General features: G+C 43.0%; 2 protein-coding genes across 5 annotated transcripts in view; one reads left to right on the forward strand and one right to left on the reverse strand.

The window, feature by feature from the left end:
- The window catches only part of SMPD4 (sphingomyelin phosphodiesterase 4), a 35,953-nt gene extending 24,083 nt beyond the window's left edge, over positions 1-11,870 (forward strand). Inside the window, 6 exon segments of the mRNA XM_018572764.1 lie at positions 297-460; positions 554-759; positions 2,403-2,636; positions 6,040-6,171; positions 10,450-10,578; positions 11,398-11,870. Coding sequence (XP_018428266.1) covers positions 297-460; positions 554-759; positions 2,403-2,636; positions 6,040-6,171; positions 10,450-10,578; positions 11,398-11,718 — 1,186 coding nt within the window. The 3' untranslated portion in view covers positions 11,719-11,870.
- A 3,914-nt stretch (positions 11,871-15,784) lies between these two features.
- The window catches only part of MED15 (mediator complex subunit 15), a 28,219-nt gene continuing 18,105 nt past the window's right edge, over positions 15,785-25,898 (reverse strand). For 3 of the 4 annotated variants that reach the window (XM_018572763.1, XM_018572762.1, XM_018572761.1), the window contains exons 9-17: positions 22,989-23,125; positions 21,750-21,874; positions 21,457-21,591; positions 19,789-19,852; positions 19,640-19,706; positions 18,693-18,853; positions 17,480-17,646; positions 16,935-17,033; positions 15,785-15,987 (exon numbers count right to left, since the gene is read on the reverse strand). In XM_018572763.1, the coding sequence (XP_018428265.1) occupies positions 15,851-15,987; positions 16,935-17,033; positions 17,480-17,646; positions 18,693-18,853; positions 19,640-19,706; positions 19,789-19,852; positions 21,457-21,591; positions 21,750-21,874; positions 22,989-23,125 (1,092 nt within the window). In that variant the 3' untranslated portion in view covers positions 15,785-15,850. Of the gene's footprint in view, positions 15,988-16,934; positions 17,034-17,479; positions 17,647-18,692; positions 18,854-19,639; positions 19,707-19,788; positions 19,853-21,456; positions 21,592-21,749; positions 21,875-22,988; positions 23,126-24,720; positions 24,838-25,898 lie in introns of all 4 variants that reach the window. The other variant, XM_018572760.1, reaches the window with a different exon arrangement.

Genomic DNA, 25,898 nt, shown 5'->3' on the forward strand with positions numbered 1-25,898 from the left:
AGGAATTATGTTTAACATAATTAACCTGTCTGTACTGTGCTTGGAGATTCCATTATCAGTTGTAAAGTAGATTTAAACAGCCTGTCCTAACAAAGGGATGGGGGGGGCTGGAAGGAAAGTGGAGGTTCTATTTGCAAGGAATGTCCACTTTAACTTTGGGTACAATCGTCAGCATTATTGTCTCATTCATTGGATTTGTTAGAAAAGTATGCTTTGAGATGAAATGAATTGCTGACGTTTAATATGTTGTGTCTATAACCTAATAAAGAACACTACATGACGCTCTTCATTCACAGGGCACCATTTGTTCAGGAGAATTTGCTCATATACACAAAACTCTTTCTTCGCTTCTTAAATCGCGCCATTCGTACTGACTTGGTCAACCAAAAGAGTGCTTTCATGCTCTTCAGAGTAGCCAAAGTCTTCTCCCAGCCCAATCTGGCTGAAATGATACAGAAGGGTAAGCAACAGTGTGTCCATGTTTATCACAAGCAGTCTACATTTTGCAGTTTGATCATTCCGGCCTTGTCGTGAGCTGTGTTTCTTTTTACAGGTGAACAATTATTCCTGGAACCAGATCATGTTATTCCTCACCGCCAGCACAGGCTGCTTATGTCCCCAAGTCTTGGTGGCAGCTTTCTTTCATCATGGCAGCCCTCAATCATAGATGCAGCTTTGAAGGTGAAAAGCCATGTGTACAGCTTGGAGGGACAGGATTTTCAATACACACAAATGTTTGGCAGTGAGGCGCGGAGTCTGGTAAGTGTAGCCCACAAGCTATCTAACGCAAATTACTAATGTGAGGAGGCAACTAAAACAGACCCCTGATATTTCCCTTTTGAAATAGAAACAGAAATTGAGGACACAGAGTCCTCAATCTCTTTTTCTGCAGCTGAATGAAAAGAAAGCTTTCAGTACAGAGGCTTTCTATTCATTTATAAAATGAGGAGGCATAATACTCTCCCCAGTTATGAATGGATAGAAGCCTCTGAAGTGAGTGATGTAAGCACTTCATGTTTATTCATAACTTGGGACACATACTATGTCCCCAGTTGTTTACAAACATTGGAGTGATCAGCGATCACACAGAAGGATCATTAAATATTACACATATTTACCGATCCTATACTCGGCATCCTGAACCACTCGGCCACATACAGAGCCGCTCGAAACTTGACAGGAATGCCTGAGACTTTTACAAATTAATCAATAACTTGTTACAAACCAAAAAACCTCCACACCAATATCCCTATCAGCTGCAAGCACTAGAGGAAAAAAAAAAAAAAAATTGTCCGATTATGAGTACAAATGTGCTGTGCTATTAAATATAAAATATGTTATCAAATACTGATTTTAACAGTGTTGCTCTATACCACATAAACCAGGGGTAGCCAAACTCCGGCCCTCCAGCTGTGGTGGAAGTACAAGTCCCATGAGGCATTGCAAGATTCTCACAGCCACAGACATGATTCCCAGAGAGAGTCATGGGATTTGTGGTTTCACCACAGCTGGAGGGCCGGAGTTTGGCTACGCCCTGACATAAACAATGTACAAAAAATGTAATAGATGTGTGAGCCAAACTGCAGTATATAATATTAACAGTGTGTCATATCAAAGCACAAATGGGAAAGATACGTGCATCACTGTCTGTACAGTTTATATATGTGAAACAAGTACAACAAAAGTATGCATCCACTGATATGAGTGTAGATATTCCTCTTCCCCACAAAATGTCAACTGTGCAATCACCCTATAGAGTGCTGCTCACCTTCCAAACAACAGACCTGCACAGTAGGTCTGATCCTGCTGATCCCCATTGTGGCCAAACAGTGTTAAGCCCACAGTTGGATCCACTTGTTTTAAATCTCTACCTTGTCCTCTTCGGTACTCGGCAATACATAAGTTGTATCAGGCCAAAATGAGAGAACACCTATACCATGGTGCACACTGCTTCACTGTATAAAACGCTTTATTAAAAACGTACATAAAATGTTGGTATATAGCCCAATCACACAAATATTTCCAGTGTGGTGCATGCAGAGACACCTCCAGATCAGGTGAATGCTCTCTCCAGAACCTTCTCCACCCATCTTTTGTATGACATTTTCCAGAGTTCTCTACACGGTTTGTGTTCTAGAGCAACACTAATAAAATGAGTATATGATGAGATATTTTGTACACGGTTTATATGTTCTATAGCAATACTGTTAGAATTAGTATTTGATCAGATATTTTATATTTAACAGCATGGCACCTTTATACTCGTATAACTTATTGTTTACATTTAGTTTCCTTGTAATCCCAGTGTATAATTTTAGCTCCTCTTGCATTTTTTTGGGGGGGAGCGGGGGGACTTTTTGCTTGATATTATACTTGTCTTACAATAATATTCCATTGTACAGGTTTTACGGCTTGCCCAGATGATTATACAGGCCAAGCAGACTGCCAGGTCCCTCTCTGACCAGTCCCCAGATGCCTCGGGCAACCAGTCTTTCTTTTCTTGGTTTGGACTGAGCCCTTCCGATCTAAACAACACATACCCAGGCAATGACATTGATGAGGTTGGATTTGACAGCATTAAGAAGACTGATGAACATTTGGAAAAAGCCTTGGAATTTCTTTGTCATATCTTTAGGGTAAGTTATGTGCTCAAAAGGCTGTAAACACCCCATGTTCCCCCCTCATGTGTGTGTGTGTATATATGTATACAGTGAGGAAAGTAAGGATTTTGTAAGTTTGCTCGGTTACAAAGAAATGAAAGGTCTATCATTTTTATCATAGGTGTATTTTAAATGACAGACAGAATATCAACCAACAATCCAAAATAAACACATGATACAAATGTTATAAATGGAGTTGCAGTTCAGTGAGTAAAATAAGTATTTGATCCCCTACCAACCAACAATAATTCTAGCTGCCACAGACCAGGCTATGTAGTACACAGATGAGTCCTGTCACTTTAAGAAGGTGCTCCTAACAATAACTCATTATGTATATACAATACACCTGTCCACAGAATCTCTTTCTTCCAATCAAACCTCACCACCAGGGGCAAGACCAAAGAGCTGTCAAAGGACATTATGGACAAGATTGTAGACCTACACAAGGCTGGAATGGGCTACAAGACTATCAGCAAGAAGCTTGGTGATAAGGAAACAACTGTTGGAGCGATTATTCACAAATGGAAGGAATACAAAATAACTATCGATTGCCCCCGGCCTGGAGCTCCATGTAAGATTTTGCCTCATGGGCTAAGGATGATCATGAGAAAAGTGAGGGATCAGGCCAGAACTACACGGGAGGAGCTTGTGAATGATCTCAAGGCAGTTGGAACCACAGTCACCAAACTATAGGTAACACAATACACCGCCATGGTTTGAGATCCTGCAGCGCCCGCAAGGTCCCCCTCAAGAAGGCACATGTACAGGTCCATCTGAGGTTTGCCAATAAACATCTAAATGATTCAGAGAAGGATTGGGAGAAAGAGCTGCAGGTCAGATGAGACCAAAATTGAGCTCTTTGGCATTAACGCAACTCACTGTGTTTGGAGGAAGAGAAATGCTGACTATGACCCTAAGAACACCATCCCTACAGTCAAGCACGGAGGTGGAAACATGCTTTGGGGCTGTTTCTCTGCTTAAAGGTACAGGCCGACTTTGCCGCATTGAGAGGCCAATGGACAGGGCCATGTATTGTAAAATCTTGGATGAGAACCTCCTTCCTTCAGCCAGAACACTGAAGATGGGTCGTGGATCGGTCTTTCAGCACGACAATGACCCAAAACATACCACCAAGTCAACAAAGCAGTGGCTCATGAAGAAACACATTAAGACCTCCAGACCCTAATCCTATAGAAAATGTATGGAGGGAGCTGAAACTTGGAGTTGCCAAGTGACAGCCAAGAAAACTTAAGGATTTAGAGAAGATCTGTAAAGAAGAGTGGACCAAAAACCCTCCTGAGATGTGTGCAAACCCGGTAACCAACTTGGTGGAGGGTTTCTCCACCAAGTACTAAGTCATGTTTTGCTTGGGGATCAAATACTTATTTTACTCACTGAACTGCAACTCAATTTATAACATTTGTATCGTGTGTTTTTTCTGGATTTTTGGTTGATATTCTGTCTCTATCATTTACAATACACCTATGATAAAAATTATAGACCTTTTATTTCTTTGTAAGTGGGCTAACGTACAAAATCTGCAGGGGATCAAATCATTATTTTCCACACTGTGTGTGTATATCAGGGGTGTTTTAAATTTTTTTTTTTTTTAAACTACTTGTCCAAGAGCTAAAGCGGGGGCCCAATCTACTTGCCAATCTACTTGTCCTGATACAAAAAATCATTTTAGCGAAAACCGTATTTAACTGTGCTAAGAAGCGCTTCTCATCTGTCAGTGCGGTCGGGTGACCGCACTGACCGAGTGCTCGCAATTTGTGAGCGAAATTAAAAATCCATGGCGCAGGGCTGCACTGGACAGCAGTATCGGGTACAGATAGTACACCTGTATTGGTGGAGGGGAAGGACTGTTCACCGAAAGGTAAGTATAGCAGGAGAGGGGGCCAGATTTGAGCAGGTAATTCCATTTTCCTAAATTACTTGGGATAGTGAACTTGCCCTTTAATGCACATCGTGCGTGTTAGAGAGTGCTACCACAATATGGCACACAGTGGAACGGGGGCAACACACACACGCAATGCCCTACGCATACATTTATTCGCATGCAGATGACGGTGGGGTTAGTTTTTACATTTTTTTTTTTTTTTTACTTTTAACATTTTTATTTATCATTTTTACAGATATTATTTTATTTATCACTTTTTTTTTTTACATTATTTTTAAAAAATTGTAAACTTTATTGCTATCACACAGCTGCTAACGAGCCCCTATGTGATAGCATTGGAGGTGACTGGTTCTCTTCATGGAACCTGTCGCTTCCAATACAGGAGAAGCACAGCACTGTGCTTGATCTCCCGTGACAGCCAAGACAGCAAGGCTGTAAGTACAGCGTTCCTGTCTCACTCTAGTCTGGAGCAGACTAGAGAACCGACGTTCAGCAGGCTTATTACAAGTGATCTTGTCGGCTGTATAGCCACCGAGATCACTTGTAGAAAACGAGTGACGGCTTCCCCACTGTACATTTAGCCCTGCTTGCTAAATGTAAAAAAAAAAACTACCCGCCTGGAACTGCATGTCCCAGGGATCGGGTGATAGGAATTCATGTGTGTATGTGTATATATGTATGTATATAGATATATAATATAACATTTATTTTGAATTATTGTTGTGTGATCCCTTTTGCATGCCAGACAGGGTAGGTATGAACCAGAAACAAATCTAATATATGCATTAAAAATAAACAATGAGATGATCAGCGCCAGTAAGTGTAATGTGAAAATAAGAGCTCGTGTGAAGTCACGTGTTTTGACGTAACGTACGTAGGGCAGAGCCTCCCACTTAGCATCCTCACTTTAGCCTGAGTAAGTTATTTTGCAGTAATGTTCTTAGTATTTCCGGAACAACAATGCGTCAAATCCTACTGCCCAGACATCCATGAGTAAGCCTGGTGAAGAATGGATGCATGGCTTTACGGTGTTACGGTGCAAATCCGTTGATGAAGAGAGAACAGGCACACCAAGAAGTAGATTCTGAAGCAGGATTCTGAAGCAGGATTCTGTCTGTCTGTCTGTCACCTTGAAAAAGCAGGCATCTGTCTTGTTTGCTGATATGGGCCGTCAGTAAATCCTGCTTCAGAATCTACTTGGTGTGCTGGTTTTCTTTTCATCGTTGTGCTTTTAGAATAGTCGGGTAAAAATCTACACTGACGTTTGTTAAAACTCTTGCTACAAATATTGAGTTTTACTTTCATTCTTTACGATCATCTATATTTCACACGTGTAGTTTGGTTATATTAAGTATTCATTTTCTGCAATGGTATCATTAGAGTTTATCCTGGTTAGACGTTCTATGCTGTACTAAATACACACAGCTTAAATGTAGGAAATACAGCATTTTAATTTGACATTCTTTTGTCTTTTAGATGAATTCAGCTCAGCTCAGCCAGTTCACTGTAAAACTGGGAAATGTAACGGATGAAAATGGACGAAACCAACTGCCAGACTTTATACAAAGTGAAAATGGTGTGATCCTGACTGACTTGGGCAGGAAGCAGGTAAGTCTATCTGGGTGCTGGAGATTGCAGCTTTTCCCCAATCATTGTCCAGGACAGCAACCTGAGAGATGATTGGTTACTCCTTCTACAGAAAACACAATTAGAACAGTTTAAAAACACCTCCCACACCCTCATCCCTTAGTATTTAATTGTCTCCTACCGTCCAGAACAGCACAACATTTCTTGTTTTCTCCTGACCGGATGGCTTTTGGGTTGATGGTTCCCCTCTGTGTAGCTCTGCTTAAGGTGTGGATCCTGCAACCTTGCTGCTTTGTGCAGAGGATTACCCTCTTCCATTCCAGGTTCTTGTCCCCCTTTTGTTTTGTGGGGGGATGACTCCTGATGCACCTGGCTTTTGCCTTGTCTTTTATTTTCTCCCCTGGTGTGGGTAACATGGCTCGGCGGCAGCGCTGGAGATGCTGGGTGCATTCTGGACTGGCTGGGGGGGGCGGTGCTGTGCGTTCCAGGACATGTGGTGTCACTTCCGGTACTGGTCTTTGCGGTGATGTCATTTCTGGCCGCCGACGTAAAAGGGGTAAGTACCCTGGATGTTTTTTTGCTCCTGGATTTGGTTCATGCTGTTCTTAACCACTTAAAGGCCATAGTGTTTCACCCCCTTCCTGGCCAGGCCATTTTTCAGTATTCAGCGCTGCGGTACTTTGACTGATGTTTATTCCGTCATGCAACACTTTACTGAAACGATTTTCATACCATTTTTTGGGGACAGATAGAGCTTAGTAGTGACAGTCCGTTTGGGGGTGCCTGCTCTTTGCTTCATTTTTTTGTGTACCTATTTTTTTCCAAAGATAAAGAGCGGCCTCTGACAAGACTGGCACCCAGAGTCTGTTACCGTCTGTTGTCCCAGGATTAAAACACTCAAAAAACCATTGTGGCAACTGTAATGCTACGCTGCCTTCATCCTGTCAGAAAACATTTTGTGAGGATTGTATTCATGTTGCCATCTACTTCCTCAGCGGCGGCTGATCTCTCTAGGTTACCGCCGCACAGGTCTGTTGTGATATCACCTGAGGGAAAGAAGAGAAAGGGTCCGGAGACTGATTCCTTGTCGGATAATTCTTTAGAAGAGGGGGAAACCTTAGAGGAAGTTGAAGAATCTTGTCCTTCTAGATACCTTGATGATATGGATTTTCTGTTACAGACAAATTATGCTAAGGAACAGATTCAAGAAGCACCAACGGCTCCCTCTCTGCAGGATAGATTGTATAGAGGCTTGCAGGAACCTCAGTCTGGGGCCTTTCCTATCCATCAGTCCCTTATGGATTTGGTTAGTTGACAATGGAAAAATCCGGAACATTTTTGTTTCTTAGAGCTTGGAAGAGAAGATTCCCCTTTAGTAAAGAGAAAGAAGACATACTTCAAATGCCCAAAGCTGGATGCAGCTTTAGTTCAAGTCTCCGAGAGGGCTGATCTCTCTTTTGAAGCTACAGTTGACATCAGAGATCAGATGCACCTGTGTGGCTAGGAACGTGGACCTTTGGTTAGAAAAGGTATCTCAGCACATATCCCAGGGGGCTTCTGCTGAACAGATTTTAGATTCCCTTCTGTGGTCAGTAAGGCAGTGGCTTTCTTAGCAAATACTTCTGCTGAATCCGTTAGAGCATCAGCTAGAACGGTGGCCCTTTTGAATTCTGCCAAGCGTGTTATTTGGTTTAAGTCTTGGAATGGAGAGTTACCCTCTAAATCTAAGCTTTGTGGTAACCCTTTTGGGGGGAACTTGATGTTTGGTTCTGGCCTAGACTAAGTCCCTGCTAGATCCTCTGAAAAAACTTTCCAGAAAAGAAGAGAAGGGTTCGTAGTTGTAGATTATTTCGAGAACAGAGAAAGCAGGTCAATAAAGCTTAGCTACAAAGTGACTCTTTAACAAAGACAAGTCAAAGGAAGGTTTTTTTGTTTTTTTTTTTTAAATCAGATATTTTTTATTTGAATTTTGCACTTTTTAAAAATTTTGCACAACACATTTCGACATTGCATACAGATTTCTGCAATACACAAAGTAATAACAGTAAAACATGAGACAACTAACACAGCCATGTGGTCCGACTTGCATCACGCATATAGAGTATGCGGGGAGGGAGGGGAGGGTGGCAGAGTCAGGGGAAACAAGCCCAAAACCATTTCTCTGTACTTTACTACACGTGGATGATGATTATACATTCACATGCCTCCGAATTTACGTTCTGCTCGAGTCCCGATAGACATGGGGGAAACACATAACTCCTGTCATCTATTCGTACAACGAACCATGGACCATATTCTACAGACCATCGCACCAGAGCAGTGCATATCAATACCCTCCACCATCTACCTGTATACTGAGTCCTCCGCTCCTCCCATTTCCAACGGCAGCCCAGTGTCCCCTCTGAGAACGCTAGCAATCTCCTGTAGTAGGTGAACACCTATTCCTCCACCTGTCCCAGATGTTATAAAATGTATGCAAAGTTCCCCTGTGCTCGTATGTTATCTTTTCCAGGGCTATAAGGCGGTCCAACTCCACCTTCCAAGTCTCCACTTTTGGCGCGATGTGTGACATCCAAAGGAGGGCAATAGTCCTCCTTGCTGCAAATAGGGTCCTAGATACAGCATCCATGGTGTGGTTGTCCCAATCGGAGGCGTCAAACACCAAAGGAAGGTTTACTCGTTACTTATCCTGACTCCTCCAACCAAGATACAAAATGATTCCGTTCATCCTAAATGCGAGGCGGATTAGACAAACTATTACTTACGTTTATAAAGAGTAAGGTCTTAGTACTCCAGCGCCGGTTAAGGTGCATTCTTCCAGGTCTTTAGCAACTTCTTGGACAGAGAAGGCTTTTGCTTCAGTGGCACAGATCTGCAGAGCTGCTGTCTGGTCGAATCAGGACACCTTCGTTAAACATTATTGAATGGAAGTCCTGTCACTGCAGGACCGAGCTTTTGGCAGAAAGGTTCTGCAGTTTGTGGTCGCACCCTAAAAGGTAGGCTTGTTTTTTCCTGCTTATCCTCTCGGGTTGCTGTCCTGGAAGATGATTGGGGAAAATTCCCTGTTAGACTTACCAGTAGCGGTATTTCTGGGACTCTTCCAGGACAGCAAGCCTGCTTCCCACCCTTGGTTATTTTTTTGTTAATCTATTTGGTGTTGGTTTCCCTCATGCACTGGTGGGGGTAGTCTACTGTAATCTCAACTGAGGGATGAGGGGGGTGATGGAGGTTTTTAAACTGTTCTAATTGTGTTTCCTGTGGAAGGAGGAACCTTCCACATGAAAAGGAGGAAGATTCCCAGAAATACCGTTACCAGTAAGTCTAACGGGAAATATCCAGATAATGAAGAAGGGCAACATCACTAAAAATGCAGCCTCTCTGGGCACTGCAGAAGTGCAGCGTCTCTGAAAAAGTAGCCTTTCTGGGCACTGGAGATGGATAGCATCGCTGAGAATGCAGCCTGTCTCAGCACAGGATATTTCCAGCATTACTGAGAGCACCTTATCCAGACACTGCAATGAAAAAGCAGCCTATACGGCACTGGTTAAGGGCAGCATCACTGCAAATGCAGTTTCTCTGGGCACTGGAGAGTCCAGGCCTCTTGAAGAGATGGCAGGAAATGTTAAATAAAATCAGTCAAACTCCACATCAAAGCATTTAGCCAAAGAGGAGTCTTAAAGCACACAACCAAAGTCAAATAAAAAGGAGGGAAGAGGCATACTATGTGCTGCTGCTCTGAGGTGCCACCTGATGTTTCATGTGGAGGTTCTCGGGAAGTTGAGACGTGCGGAGGGTCTCAGGGGGTTGAGGGCCCTTTCACGCCATCAAGAGTGCGTTCCAGTGCGTTTGGCCTCTGGAACGCAACCCGGCCGGCTTACTTTGTTTTGTGTTGGGAGGGGGCGTGGTGGTGCAATGAACTCAAAACTGCCCCCCACCCGCAGTGTGATCCCTGGGACCGGAAAGCGTGGCACATCAGTGCCTGCGTTCCGGTCCAGTGCGATCTGCAAAAAAATGCTGCAAGCACAAGCGAGCTGGTGAAAGAACTGTAAACTGGTGGAGCTGCCACAAGGTCCCCAGCAAGCGTGGGACCTAAGGCAGCGGTATTGGATTTTGGTATCAAAGCATTTGCATGAATACTCAGGCAAATGCTCAGTATCGTCACTGATATCGGTATTGGTGCATCACTAATATGAATAATTAGGGAAGCTGCTTTGAAGATCTGTATACATTTTTTTATTTGTTTTTTTTACTGCTATTTGGTTTTATTGACATTTCATTTTTCTTATTTTATAACTTCAGATAATAAATGGATTGCGCAAGTTTGACATACAGTATCAGGGAGACCCTGAACTTCAACCAATCCGGAGCTACGAGAATGCTACTTTAGTGCGCCTACTGTACCAGCTGTCCCAGGCTTTAAATTCTAGGGTAAGGTGCTCAGCCTCAACATTTGGCATAAGTGTGATATCATCTTATCTCTCCTGCATATCATTTACACTTTACAGGTTTGTTCTACTTGACAGCACACTGTCATGGTATGAGTGTGTGCCGGTGAAATATTTGAGGTGTCGGGAGCCAGAATGTAGTCCATGAACCCATCGCACTCCAAAACCGCTGTTCCTTATAAAAGACGGGTGCTGTGGCATTCGACGTATGGCAACCGTCTATAATCACAGGATAACATAGACACCAGCACTCCCAAGTAATGATTCAATGGCGTCTGTTTATTGATGCATGAAACATTGCACAATGTATCAAAAAGCCTTTTTCATACATTGTCCTATATAATTGTGTCAAAAAAAGACACCATTGATTCATTGCTTGGAGTGCTGGTGTCTATGTTATCCTGGGAGCCAGAATGTGACGTCACTCCGGTCCAAGGCAGCTGTAAGCAATAGATGTATGGGTGGAGCTCCCTCGTGGGCATAGCCCCATCCCAACCCACCTCAATCTGACACTCTGTGGCGGGCAGCATATTTTAAATGCTGCTTAGTGCGAGAACTGACACTGTTGCGCTAGGAAGAGGCTGAGGAGCCTCTTACCTGGAAAAGTGGAAGGCCCACAGCGACCCACTGAAGACGAGGTCATGACCCACTTTTGGGTCACGACCGACCAGTTGAGAACCAAGGGTTTATGGGATATGGTGATACTGAACTCTGGCTTGCACTGTTACTTGCAGAATAGTGCTTTTCTGTTTTTCTAATTGTAAATCACTGGCATATTTTTTAACCATTGTATTCCTTCCAGTTTGCAGACTCCATGGATGTTGTGTGTAAAAGAGATGACTTCCTGGGAAAATTTTGTTCTTACCATTTAATCAGCAACACTCCTGCGTGGAGAATGAGCCCTGTGTCATCACTTGGTGCTGTGCAGAAGACAGACCCCCGTATCCGTCTTCGATTCCTTGCCAGCTATCGCCTCCTGTTCTATTTGTTCCTCTTTTATGTTTTATGTGGCCTGATATCTGTGGGACCAGTAGCATCAACATTCTTTCTTTTTATTGGCTACCTTCTCTGTGCTGCAGTAATGACAGTGTTTATTGACAAGTGGAAACCACACCAGGACTGATCATGACTTTTTTTTTTATAGGCTGTGGATACTGTATATATTTTATTATGGAATAATTTAGTCTTCTCGAGTGTGTTCTGAATTAAAATGTATTCTGTACAGTGTTTTGTTGACTTGTTCTTGAATATATGTTATCTTAACAGAGAATGTGTTTTTTATTTACTACATCAGCCCACTGAACAGTCTAGGAGAAGCAAAAAGCTACCCTCCTTGTGGACCTGAATTTAAAACTGACTTTCTCTCTCTGCTACCGTGCTACCCACTACGTGAAAAAAAATACCTATTTCTCTGTATTATTTAGTTATCTGTTACCCATAGTATTCTCAAGGGAAAGCCATAAATGGCAGGGATTGAGTGCCAAAAAGTCATATTGGCACTCTGAATCCCTGCCATTTCTAGCAAAGGAAGTCGATCAGTTTCTGAGGAACCTCAGAGTGTATGGGATAAGGGGCAGAAGCACCAATCTCTTTGGAGTATAAAACAAAAATACCAAACCCTAAACATCACCAGGAGTACTAAATAAATCCTTTATTAAAAAAGACACAACAATGACTGACTAGAAAAATACAACCACTAAAAAGTATTTGCTGATCATACAGTAGGACACAGGCAGTGCAGAGAAGAGTGAGTAATATGCAGGTATCACCAGGTAACTGGACACTGGCTACAACTATGAGGCTCCTCATATAACCCCTCCCTCTCCAGGAAATCCTCAGTGTTTTGCTGATGTCCTTAGGTGATGGATGTCTCCTCTCTACTGAAGGAGACATGTGGTAGTTCAGTTGCCCTCTGATAAGGATTTCTTAAGTGTTTCTGGCTTTGTTCAGCCTCGGTGGCTACTTCGCAGTGTCTGGATCGGTACATGGCTGCAGCTTCGGGGACCATACCCAGATCCCCCTGGATGGATGAAGTGGGGGCGGCTTGTGATGTAGCTTCGGACAGTCCCTGAAGACCTCTTCCTGGGGCAGGGGATATGCTCACCCAAAGAGATCAAAATGGAGATCTAAAAGACTTGCCCCATTTTTGGTTTAGTCCCTTTTGTGTTTGATCTTTGACCTGCTGGAGGTGAGTTTTGTGGGCTCCCTTTTCTGAGGGTACTTCTGGTTACTGCTCGCTGGGTGCAGCTGGCCCTTTAAATATATCGCTATTTGCCCTTTGGTCAGTTGCGGTAAAAATGCTTGGCCATCTCATGGGGCTTGAGGGGCCTTCTCAAGTGCCTGTTTAATAGGCAATCGTAGGGCACCTTTTGCTGACTGGGATGTACAGTAGTAACTGGGGGTGCCATCTTGGGCCTCTGGAGCTGGGGTATGCGCAGTGTGGGGCAGTGTGCTGGCAGCCATCTGGGCTGGGGAACCATGTGCTGACTGGCCACGTGGAGCTGCTGTGAGTGTGGGATATAAAATCCATTGTGACCTTTGAGTAGGCTGTGTCCATAGAGGACACCATCATACAACCCTTGGTGCTGTCTGAGTACCCATGTACTCACTAGGGCACTGGGAGTTCAGGGGTGGTTAACTCTTTGGCTGCAGTGGGATAGGTGGGCTTATCAGATGGGTTGTCTGATAGTCCTCAGCTGGAGGGAAAAGAGACATCTACAGCAGTCTTCATAAAAACCAACTCACGGATTGGAATATCTGGGTCTTCTCCAAGATATGATCCAGGGCAAGATGTCCCTTCCTCTGGGGAAACTGCCAAACCTATGGTGTCGGGCGCGGGACAAGCTAGCTCAATCGCTGGACTGTCTTATGCATCTGTCAGCCGAGGCAAAGATGTTATGGTGGATCGCCGATCTGGCAGTGGAATCTGGGAAGTACTTTCTTCCCTTTTGATGGATGATGCTGACAACAGATACCAGCTTGGTGGGCTGGGGAGAAGTCCTTGGATCCTCGACTGTGTAAGGGACTTGGTTGCTGGAGTCCAGATTATCCATCAATCCTCTGGAGCCAGGGGCTCTATCTTCTATGTTGGACAGATCTTCTCCAGGGTCGGCTTGTTCGGGAGCAGTCAGACAACACCATGGTGGTGGTATACATCAGCCATCAGAAGTCCCATAATGCTAAGGGTAGCAGATCTCTTCTTAGGTAGAAGACACCTAGCTTTCTCCGCAGTCCACATTGCCTGGCCTGCAGTGGTCAGCATCTTTTTGCATTCACACTGGACTGGAACACAGGCAATGTTTTGGCATGTGTCCAATCGCACTGGGTGTGTCTGCGGTGCCATTGACTTCAATGCTTCACCACGCCCCCTGCCACCCCAGAACGAAGGGGGGAATTTAGAGTGCGATTACAGTGCGTTCCAGCAGCTACCGCTCAGGAACGCAACGCAATTGGTGTAGCTCAGTGTGGAGAGGGGAAAGCATATATTACACATGCTGTCTGCTGCAAAGTGCAGCCCTTTTCTTTCATAGCCGTGGCATGTAATCATTTTAGTCAATGCTGCCCAGGCTGGACTAGAAAGTGACGCAGGAAGCTGTAGGGGGCAGATATTTGAAATATACCTTGAAATTCTTTATACCAATCTGGTAAAACGCTGCTGTGCATATTCCACTTGTACAAAAATCTCTAATTGTCATGCCTGAATCATAATAATGTATAGTGCTTGTTTTTTTGCCCCAAACTGTATGCTAGAACTAGTTAATAAAATATATAAGTGTGACTCTCAAAGGAGAAGTTTTATTTAATACAACAAACAAAAGAAAAAAGGTGTACAAAGTATGCCTGATCACATCAAGCACGAAGTTCATATAAACATTATCAGCTGACATGCATCTCATTGCAAAGCTCTTAGGAAATTCATATTATATCTGCACAAAAGGGGGCAATATGGTTAACCGTCTTCTGTAAGTATTGCAGAAGATAGATGTACATCTGGCTGATTTGGAATCACTTACAGTAAGCTAGGTGGAAAGAAAACCCCCAAAAACATTAAAGGGATAAATGTAACAGCCCATGGCATATGTTTATATGGCCTTATATTAGGGCATCATGCATAAACTATATAAAGGAAGAACATATATCATTGCTGTTAGCTACCGTTTAGATTACTGCTTTTACTGTCCTGTATTAGAACCAAAACTGGTTTCTATGGGCAGCCAAAAATGTTCTCCGCTCAAGGCCCTAGAAATGTTGATCTTCTCATTACCCACATGCTCAGTGGATACAAGAATACTTATGAGCAGGGATGGATATATCCCAGTCATGAGGTCTCCATGGCCATTAAAAGTGCTTGTTCCATGCTAGATGGTTACAAGTGACTCTTAGGAAACATCAGAGGCCTCTGAAGGTTTGATGCACCAACCGAAGAGGAAGCTAGTTTTGAATTTGCTTGGTGTTAGGGGACAAGATGACTGGTGATATCAGGCTTATATTCTAGGGGAATTAGATGAAAATTGGGCATAAAGAAACCAGCTGGTAGACAGACTGGCAGCATGTGCTCTTAATGGAAACCTGTAGCTAGGGAATATGGAAGCTCCAATAGTTGATCAACATGGTTTTGCTGTTCAATAATACACATCACCTGGCTGCCATACTGTTTCACTCGCTTCAGTGCCTAGTAGGTAACTGATCTGGAACAGCAGATCAATAGTTTTCAGTTCACTCGTTCTAATCTGTAACCTTGTTCCAGGTCAATGACTCGGTACTGAAGCCAGACATCCAGGAAAATGAATTAGTGTTCTTAGAAGGAGGTCAGTCCATGTATTTTGCTCATTACAGGTTTCCTTGAAGGGAAGACATGGGAAGCCATAATAAAAATAAAAGGGGCTACTTGATGCCACTGCTGCAGAACAAAAGTCAGCTGGGGAGTTAGTGACCCGAGATGGGACATTGGTGGAAATTGCCAAAATGTAGCTTCTTCCCTGCAATGAATATATATCAGAAATGGTAATCATGGTGCTGTTATGTGTCTGAATGTACCATGTCAGACTTGCAAATATAATTACAGCTTGCAAATGTTTTTGGCTAAAAATCGCCACTCGATTTGAACAATTTGTCTAGCCCTTAGTAAATCATCCCCAAGACAACAGATATATAACAGGAGTTTTGAACTCCTGTTCGGCATTTCCATTTACTGGCCCCATGGACCTAATGGACTGGTCCAGATGTATTTATGCATATAAAACAGCTTGTTTTCTTCATGCAGCAGACAGACAGGCTTGTCGAATGCTTTGTGCCCATGTGGTCAGCAATGCTGTGAGAGAATGCTTGTCAGGAAGCTGAAGAAGTTTAGACGTCATGCAGCGGTACACAGACTGTAAGAAAGGATTGGCTTCTGAAAGAGAACAAAGAAAAGAATGGATCAGTTCCTGTGAATTATGTACATTTAATATGCCACAGCTTAACCACTTCAGCTCTTGCACCAGAAAATGTTTTCATTTCAACTTTGGCCTTACAGATTCAGCAAGAACGGTCATTACTTACAGTACAAAAGTAATACATTTATCATTTTCCAGGAGAAAACAAGGCTCTCTTTTGGTACTATTTCCTTCCAGCAAGGGATACTCACCAAAACCCTCCAGGAGCAGAAAGGGTAAATGTCAAAGTACACATCCTGAGGACTTATGGTCCAACAACCTTCAAGGCAAGCAAAGGATGTCCCTGGGAGTACACACAAATCGTTGTGGAGCAGGAAAAGTGCGCAAAGCAATGTCCATAAAGACATGGATGAGCGAGTTTGGGGTGGAGAAACTTGACTGGCCTGCACAGAGTCCTGACCACAACCCGATAGATTACCTTTGGGATGAATTAGAGCGGAGACCGTGAGCCCGGCCTTCTCCTCGATCATCAGTAGCTGACCTCGCAAATGTGCTTCTGGAAGAATGGTCAAACATTCCCATAGACACACTCCTAAACCTTGTGGACGCCTTCCCAGAAGAGTTGAAGCTGTTATAGCAGCAAAGGGTGGGCCAACTCAATATTAAACCCTACGGACTAAGACTGGGATGTCAGTAGAGTTAATGTGCGGGTAAAGGCAGGCGTCCCAATACTTTTGGCAATATAGTGTATCTAGAATTGGGCAAATGGCCCCTTTGGGCTTAGCCAGCAGCTAGAAGTGAAAATATAAACAGACTCGGCTGCTATAGTTGAAAAAGGTCAATACAAGCTTCTCCAAGTAAATCCTCTATGTACATCAAGTATGTTTTTATAGAATTTACAGACATTAAAAACCACAATTGGAAAGCAAATTAAAAACAAACATTTCTGGAGTGATTAACATACCGTATTGTCGGGGATTGTTCATCCATAGTGGACTCTGTTCAGGGTAATCAGCTGGGACACTCAGCTGCAGAGGAGGCACGCTTGGAAGGTTTTTATCATCTAGATGCAAAAAAGAATACTAGTTACTAACAAAACAAAAGAAAGAAGAGGATATGTTAAAGAGGGTCAAACTGTCCCCATAAAGGTCACTTACTACGTCTAATAAGTATCTTGTAAAGCACAAGGCTGCATGGCGCACAGTAATTTAGCCTATAGCGAAAGATACTTAAAAAAAAAAAACAAAACAAGACTGGTCCAAAATACTAGGCCTAATTCCTATGCTTTGGTCTTATTGACCTAAATGCCTTGGGTGCGTCGTCATATGCACTACTTGATGAGTGACCGCCTTCATGTCCCTCCATTCATAGCAGACTTATCTATTTAATGGCTTATATCTTAATTCCCAAAGCCAATTATGAGATTTGCTATGCAGCCACATGGCTTACATTTATCTTAATTGTCAGACACTAGAAGCTGGTCTCAGTGTCTCCTCCAACAATACTTACCCAATTTACAAATAAGATGAACGGTCCCATTATTGCTGCAGTGAGAGGGATCCAGATTTATCAAGAATCTCGAGTGCAGTTTGGCGACCTCACCCTGAAGAACGTTCGGAATAGACTGCTTCTCGTCTTCTTCAAACTTTCGCTTTCGAGGAGCAATCATCTGAGCTCTAAAGACAATAAAGCAAAGCTGATGGTAAGGATTTCTGTGCAGTAAGGGATCAATGTAATCACAATGTCAGTTTTATGGTTGATCTGCTGCTAGATGTAACACACTTCAGTAAAGAGACCCAGAAACACAATGTAATATTCCGGAAAAATAAATCAATATAACAACCACCATTCTATAAGTGTGCATCAAGACCTCTTAGCCAAGTAACCACTACTTAGGGCCGGTGCACACCTATGCGACACCCCACCGGGCGGCAATCTTGCACGATAGGAGTCGTATAGGTGTGCACTGATCGCGCTGTGGGTGCCATTATTTTCCAATGGCACTTCAGTCGCATCGGGCAGATCGCGCGGTTTCCTGCCGTGATTCCGCCGGTGCTTCTGAACACGATCGTGGCTAAAACAGCTGCGCGTCGTGTATCGCAGAAAAAAAACGGTAGCAGGACTCAATTCAAGTATTACAAAAAAGACTTGTTTACAAATCCTGGACCCTACTGGTGTATAAATGCTACAATCAGGAGAACAACATCTCATACCTGGGGGTTCATGTATAGAGACTACACAATCAATATAACCATCGAATAATGAGCGAATAACCATCAATACAATCTTTGTTCAATACAAAAAGTAAAAATATTCCAAAAATCAGCTGGGCAGGGTCCTGCACCAATGCAACAACTAGCCCTAAATCAGAATTATTATGCATCCACAACATAGTACATAGCTTGTAAAGTCTCCAAATAACCATAGAACTTTCTATTGAACCACCGTGGTATAATGGTTCAGGCGAGGAATAAACTTCCTTCCAAGAAGGACCTTAATATTGATTATGCTAATAGTGTATGATGGGGAGACATAAATACAGTCCTTCAAAAGCAGCACGCCATGTAAAAAGTATGCACTCTGGTCACTGTTAGCAAACCGAGAAGGAGAAGTTACATTTTTAGTCTTAAATCTAATTTAGAAAATATTTACACAATCATTCCTTTTAAATGTCTTCAAACAACAATGGATATCTGCATCAGACAAAACTAAATTTGCTTACGTGATAGGCTGCCCGTGAATGGCAGTCATAGCTGGAGCAAATGTACGATACAGGGAGTGGTTAAATACAGGTGATCTGATATTCGCCAAGACGGCATCCAACAGAGGTTGATACAGATACTGCTGCTTTGTAGAAGGGACAGTTGGAGGGGGTGGAGTTGGCTAGTGATAGGACGCGCTACAAAATGGTCAGGTGTGAACGCAGCCTAAATGATGATTCCACTTTTTATAAATGAAGTGCACTGAACAGTTACATTCATAACAAAGGGCGCAGACATCATTTCATCTCTGATCAGAAGTCACAGCAGTTACTAAGGCAGCAAAGAACAGCCACTACAAATTTAAAGCACACCTCTCCCCGGGGAACGGACAGTGTCTAACAGTAGGCGATTATTGCAACAAGGGCTTTTTTGATATGTTTTAACAAATACTAGACTACTTATTTTGATGTCTGAAGTAAAAGGTGGAGTTAGGCTTTAACATAAAGTGTCATAAAGCCAGATTCCTACTGAAATTCTTTTTGGGGAATAAGGCTTTACATGATTTAAGGGTTGGGCTGGAAACAATTGTATATCTATGGTCACTCTGCAGCCACTGCAGAAACCCTCTGGCCATCAAATCTGAACTGATCCCCCAAAACAGATATTGTCAGAGTATTACAATTTCCCCAAGGCTGGTTTCTCAGTGCTTCAACAGGTGAGATCAGCCCAAATTTGAGACACTTCTGACGTCATTCACGCTTCATTGGCAGATGCATTTGACTTCCAGTTGAATCTAGAGCTGCAGCAACATGCTTCAAACTGTTTTTGCTTTCCACTGATTTGTATGAACAAATGCCTATCAACACAGACCCTGTTTTTGGCAATGTCATCCTCCACAGTCTGTTACATGCTACAAGTAATTACATTAGGGACACATGCGCTGTGAATACAGCATAACATTTCTTACCACTGCCATGTCATTCTTTAGCTTCTCCAGAGCAATCTCACATTTTTGTAGTGTCTTCAGAGGGCACCTAGAACACACAAAACAACATAGAAGTCATACTGGAACAAAACCACTTGGAGCAGGGAATTCTAAAGGGCACAAATATTTACCTCTTTGATGGGTCGGTTAGGATGTCCAAGAGACTTTTCATTTTACTGAGATCTTTCTTTCGATCTGAAAATTTATTTAAGAAAGAAAACAGAATAGCAAAAGCTTAATAACAGTGTAATAATTGCTAGTAACATGTTTTTTTTTTTACTGAGGTGGGTATTAAACGTGAAGTATAATAGCATAGTGTTATTTTAAGTGTCACTTCCTGTGGTTAGCACATTTTGTGGTGTATGACTATTTTGTGTGCTGGTTCACAGCTATTTCCTTGCGTTTTCCTGGCAACCATAATATTGTAAGGGCTGGGCCTCGTTTAAAGGCTTAGTCCACCTCTGTGACCATGTTTCATGCCACCCCAATGTTTTACTCGCATCGGTCATTGCAGCAGAGGAACTCGCAGATCTTAATACAGTCATGGCACTTGTACTCGATAACGGTAGGTGCGTATTTCCGTATGGACCTGGGGCTGGGAGAGAAGCCTGCAGGAGTCTGTGCATTGCACCTGAGATGCACTGATCGCAGATGCAAAGTTCTGCAGGCTTTAATGCAAAAAAACGAAAAGCACATTTTTTCTTTTATCAATGTGGGTGCGTTTATTAAATTTTTTTCAGCTGTTTAGCTGTTCATCACGTGCATATGTTGACCCCAATTCATTTCCCAGCCTTAAGGCTAGGTTCACATCAGATGCAGTGCGTTCCGGTCCGATTCTGGCCAGAACACACTGCATCGCATTGCGGCCTGCTCACTTTTTTGTGGGGCAGGAGGGGGAGTGGCGGGTCATTGAAGTGAATGGCACCGTAGCCACGCCCTCCGGCCGCAATGCGATCGCCCGCATGGGATCACAAGGCACATTGTGCCTGCGGTCCGGTGCGATCAAAATGCTGCAAGCACTATTTTAGCGGACCGCAGGCACAACGTGCCTTGCGATCCCGTGAAGGCAATCGCATTGTGGCTGGAGGGAGTGGCTATGGTGCCATTCACTTCTGCAATGCGAGCCGGCCGCAATGCGATGCAGTGTGTTCTTGCCAGAATCAGGCCGGAACGCACTGCATCTGGTGTGTACCTAGCCTAAGGGGTGTATACTCTATGTAAATGCAGCATACTGTCACTTTACTCTTAGGCGTCCTCCATATATGTTGGCTCAGATTTAAGCTAAAGTCCAGGCAAAATGAATAAAAAGTACTGTGTAATGATGAGATGAATGAATGAATGATCTGGTCAACCTGGGAAACTGCTTTCTTTGTCATCAGGAAAGCCAAAAACAGTGCTGAAACTTCCTTAGTTTTCCCATTAAGCTGGTCAGTTGAATTTGTATGTACCTTGCTTGCGCTTAACCAAACTGCACTGTCCAAAATTCCAATGCGCACCTACACGATTAGTTAGCTGCTGGAGTAGGTAGTTCAGGAAATTGAAGAAAAATCACAAACGGGTGTCCACCTGCTTGTACCAGACTTTATCATGTAACCCAAACCATGAAAAGGCCATTTAAGCACTAAGCAAAATTTTATATAATGTATTCGTACATCATTTTTCACTACTACAACACTATGGGGTTTTTTTTTTTAAGGGATCCTGAAGTTTAGCTTTATTTCAGCAGTATGGGAGGGTGTTATCCGAATGTGTGCATATTTGTTCCTTGCAATGGCATCGTTAGAAGGAACACAATTCACCTTCGTTTTTATCAATCTTGTTGATCATACGTCTCAATGGCTCTATATACTTGGAAAGTTGTTTCAGCTTCTCCAGGTATTGCTGTTCCTCTGACTGACTGGTGCTTGCAGGGCTCATCACAGAGTTAGGATTGCCTTTATAATAAACATAAAGAAAAGAATAAGGTTCAGTGGGGCCCCAAAACACTTACCTACTAACATATGTTAGGGTAAAAGACCCAGAACAAGAGCTCTGGGTTAGGTATGCATCAGAACATAGATTTCAGGCAACACAGGATATTATGCTTCTTCACCTGGGGTATTGAGGGGTCCAGGAGAGGGCACACTAAAATTCTGAGGAGTCCGAGCAGATGCCGGGCTCTGGGAAGGCTGTGGGGATGGGCTTGGCATAAAGCTTGGGGAGGGTGCTGTACCAGAGCTGGAAAAAGAAGAGATTAACACCAAATCATTTTAGCACAGCCCAGCTAACCAAAGATCACTCGGATTTACTACACAACATGTCTAAATTCAAGTGTATGTAATACACGTATAAACATTAGGTGAGATATACAATTAAAACATTTGATCATATCTGTGCGATAAGTGCTAAATCTATCCACAAAGTAAAAGCATAATCAGAGAAAGCTTCGTTATCTAGAGATGATAACAACAATTACCTTTTGGTGTCTGCTCTTCACAGAGCTTTTACTCTTAGAGGTTTAAAGTGGAAGTACACTCACACACTCACGTTTGTCAAAAAAAAGAACCTGTGTGTCTGTCATAAATGCCGCCTCTCTACCAGTCAGCGTTTGGGTGCGCTGAGCCACACTTGAGCAGCTCAGTGCACATGCTCAGCAAGATCATGCGCCGAGATGAAGTAACCCCTCTGCACATGCCTGGGAGTTACATAGCCAATCAAGAGGCCAAAGACGCCGAACCTGGAAGACGACCAAGAGAAGATGGAAGTGCTGGCAGCAAAGGAGAGCACTGGAGGGCAAGGCAGGTCAGCTGTAATGTGCCAAGATTCTGTGCACACTAGCACAATATGGCAAACACCTCCTGGGGCCCAACATGTCAGTTTTATTTTTGCATGCTTACTACCGCTTTAAAATGTCTTCCACACTCAATTTAATGATACAAGTTATACAAAAAGTGAATGTTAGTGTACATAAAGTTATTCTTTATAAAATACATGCATTCAAGCATCAATGAATATTTACTACTTTTACTGTGTTGCAGATACTCAATAGTTGCCAGTAGAAGTAGTATTTGCTCTCAGATAAACCCCTTTGCCAGATTCTGTTATTTTTCAAATACAACCCAGGGTATTACAGAAGAGCTACTGCAATAGCTGGGTTGGCTGTTCTAGAAACAAAGCAGAGCACTGACAGGCGTAGACACAAAACCAAAACAAATAGGAGATCCCAGTACAATGCTCGCCTTCCTGTTCATATTTTCTGAAGGTATTATACGTTCTACTAAACTAAAGGGGCGTGTATGTATAACCAAATACTTCATAAACTGGACAAACGAGGAAAAAAAAAGAAGCTTACCTGACATTGGAGTTGGGTTGAGACATTGGCTGTGAAGGCTGTGGGGATGGCTGAGGAGGTGGTGGCATGGACTGAGGAGTCTGCACCTGCTGTCCAGGAGATGGTGACGACATTAAAGAGATATTGCCCTGATTTACCTGTAATAAATGTTGCAGTTGTAAATAAGGAAAACTGAAAGAGCTTTGCACAATTTAGGTGGGTTCTGAGAGTGTAGTGTCAGCTAAAAACAACGACACACAACAGTCAGAAGTGCCTGGTGCTGGTCCTGCAGATAGAAAGTTAGATTTGGAACCTTGTTCGCAGAGCCTCCTGCGTAAGTGAAAGCCAGAAGTCAGCATGTATGAGACTGAACCCAATCGCCTGGATTTTGCCTTATTAAAAAGAATTAGCATATGAACTTGCACGACATTTACAATAACTTACCAGACTGTTTACGCGAAAGTAAAAATGACAACGCAAAACCAAGAGCAGCAGCCATTTAGCTTATGATACTCGTACCTTGGGCCATCAATTGAATGTTCATATAACTTGAACCCACATATCTGCTAATAACCGTTATCTGTTTTCATAGTCAGTCATACACAGACAGAAAAGACATGCCACTAAAGGTTTCTGGTACCATCCATCTCCCAGTTCATGCACATTTCAAGCGTATCTAAACCCAAAAACTGTAATATATTGCAGCGTACCAATCCTTAAATGTGGTGGTTGTAGTAGGTTCTCATTTTCCAGGCTACTAACATTTTCAGAAAGTATAGAAAATAGCTTATGATCTTGCCAGAAATGCAGCATCCTTGTCCTTTCCTGTGAGCTGAGCAGACAGCAAAAACAATATATTTTTTTAAATGACTAATTCTATCAACCTGCATGTAATAAATGATGGAAAAAAAATGCAGACGTGTGAAGTCTAGCCAGGGCGGCAACCATAGCTCCCTCCATAGATTTAATGGAATGAGTGAACGTAGCCATCCAGGACAGGAAGATGTGGTATTTGCAGGATTACCTGGTGAAAATAAAAAGGAAACAACCCTGGAAAAAAGAGAACGTGTGCAATTTATGTTTGTTTTTGGGTTTGGATATGCTTCCAGCAAACCATCATACATCGCTGGTGGACATCCCGATACTGACCTGGTCCGATGACAAACTTTCAAAATAGTCCAACTCAACATTCGCCTATTGCTATCTGATGTGATCCCTGCACGTGCATGTTAAACAGTTATACGTAACGGTCAGAATCTTCCATATGGAACAATCTTTAGAAGAGCGTAGGAGTACTTTTAACATAATTATTTTTTTTTACAAAGTGCCTATGCCGTGAACAAGTGAATTGACACTTTATTGACCAATCCTAGAGTTGAACTCTAAAAGCTAAAACCGGAAGCATATATTTCTTGAATTCATCGAATGGGAAAGCTATTGCTGATGTTTTGTTGTTGTACTGTTTAGTCAACTGTGAATATGCAACATGAACTCTATGCTAAATAAAGCAATCTAAACAGTAAAAAAAAGGAGCAAAAGCCAACCACACGCTATAGTTCTAGAGGAACATGCACAACAGCAAACATCACAATCCAACAGAAGCAAAACTATCTAAATCTACACAAGACATGATTAAATATCCCACAAAGAAAACTTTCTATCAGTATGAGCAGATCAAGGCTGCCAACCCAGGAGAACAGATTCTTATTTTGAGGGCCTGTCATAACTCTAGCACCCACAAGTCAGTCAATACCTGTGGGATCTGCTGTCCTCCCATAGGGATGGAGCTTGGAGGCGTGTCAGATTCAGTGGTGGGCGTGAACCGCGACCTTATTGTCATCCCACCTCGAGTCATAGTTGCGGTGATCATCTTTGGAGGACAGAGGGACAACAGACAAAAGTAAAAACAAGAATGCAGTGCCAGTGGTGAAAGGGAAAGGAATGCATGCATGCAAAAAAACAAAAAGGGCAGGGATCCCATGAACACCCTACAAACTAAGAAGCATTCTACAGCACCCCAAGCATAGAAGACTTCTAATTAAGCTTGCAGATCACAGCAGAGTCAAAAGAATAGCCCCCGAGAATCCTCATACATCTGCATTTTGTTATGGATTAGCTTATTATTACTATGTAACAAAGCTTTTCTCTATTTTACAAACTTCAAAATCACCCAGAAAAAAAATTAAATATGAATATAGTGACATGTAACGGGAAATTATAGGAAACCTTTCTCCCTAAAGAATTCAAGACCACTAGGCGATCATTTAAACTAGGGATGCACAGATACCGATACTAATATCGGTGCCGATAACAAATATTTGAGCGAGTACTCGTACTCGCCCAAATGCTCCGATGCCTGGCCCGATACCCGAACTTCCGGTTTTAGGAAGCCGGGCAGCGAGTCATTACATGCTGCCCGGCTTCCTGATTGGCCAGAAAGCTGGCTTCATGCACCCTCGTCACCTGGCGACGAGAAGGATGGAGCCGGCTTCTCAGCCAATTAGGAAGCCGGGGGGGCGGGTAATGACTCGCTGCCCAGCTTCTTAATTGCCCAGCTACTCCACCTATCAGGAATCCGGGCGGCGAGTCATTACCCACCCCCAGCCTCCCGATTGTCCAGACAGCCGGCTCCATGCTTCCTTGTCACTTGGTGACGAGGGAGCATGGAGACGGCTTCTGTGCTAATTGGGAAGGCTTCCTTACTGGGACTTCTGGTATCAGTGAAAAAATATTGGTACTCGTATTCAATACTGAAAAGCCGGTATCAGTGCATCCCTAATTTAAACTATTAAATACCATACACTGAATGCCAATCTGCTGGCAATCATTGCATGATAAAGCCACAAATGGCCCATATGAAAAAGACTACGTAAGGCAAAAAAAAAAATTGATGTCTAGGCCATGCAGGAAAAGCCTGGAAACACATGGGCA

Source organism: Nanorana parkeri, unplaced genomic scaffold, assembly GCF_000935625.1.
Source record: "Nanorana parkeri isolate BGI_ZX_2015 unplaced genomic scaffold, ASM93562v1 scaffold2124, whole genome shotgun sequence".
NCBI lineage: Eukaryota > Metazoa > Chordata > Amphibia > Anura > Dicroglossidae > Nanorana > Nanorana parkeri.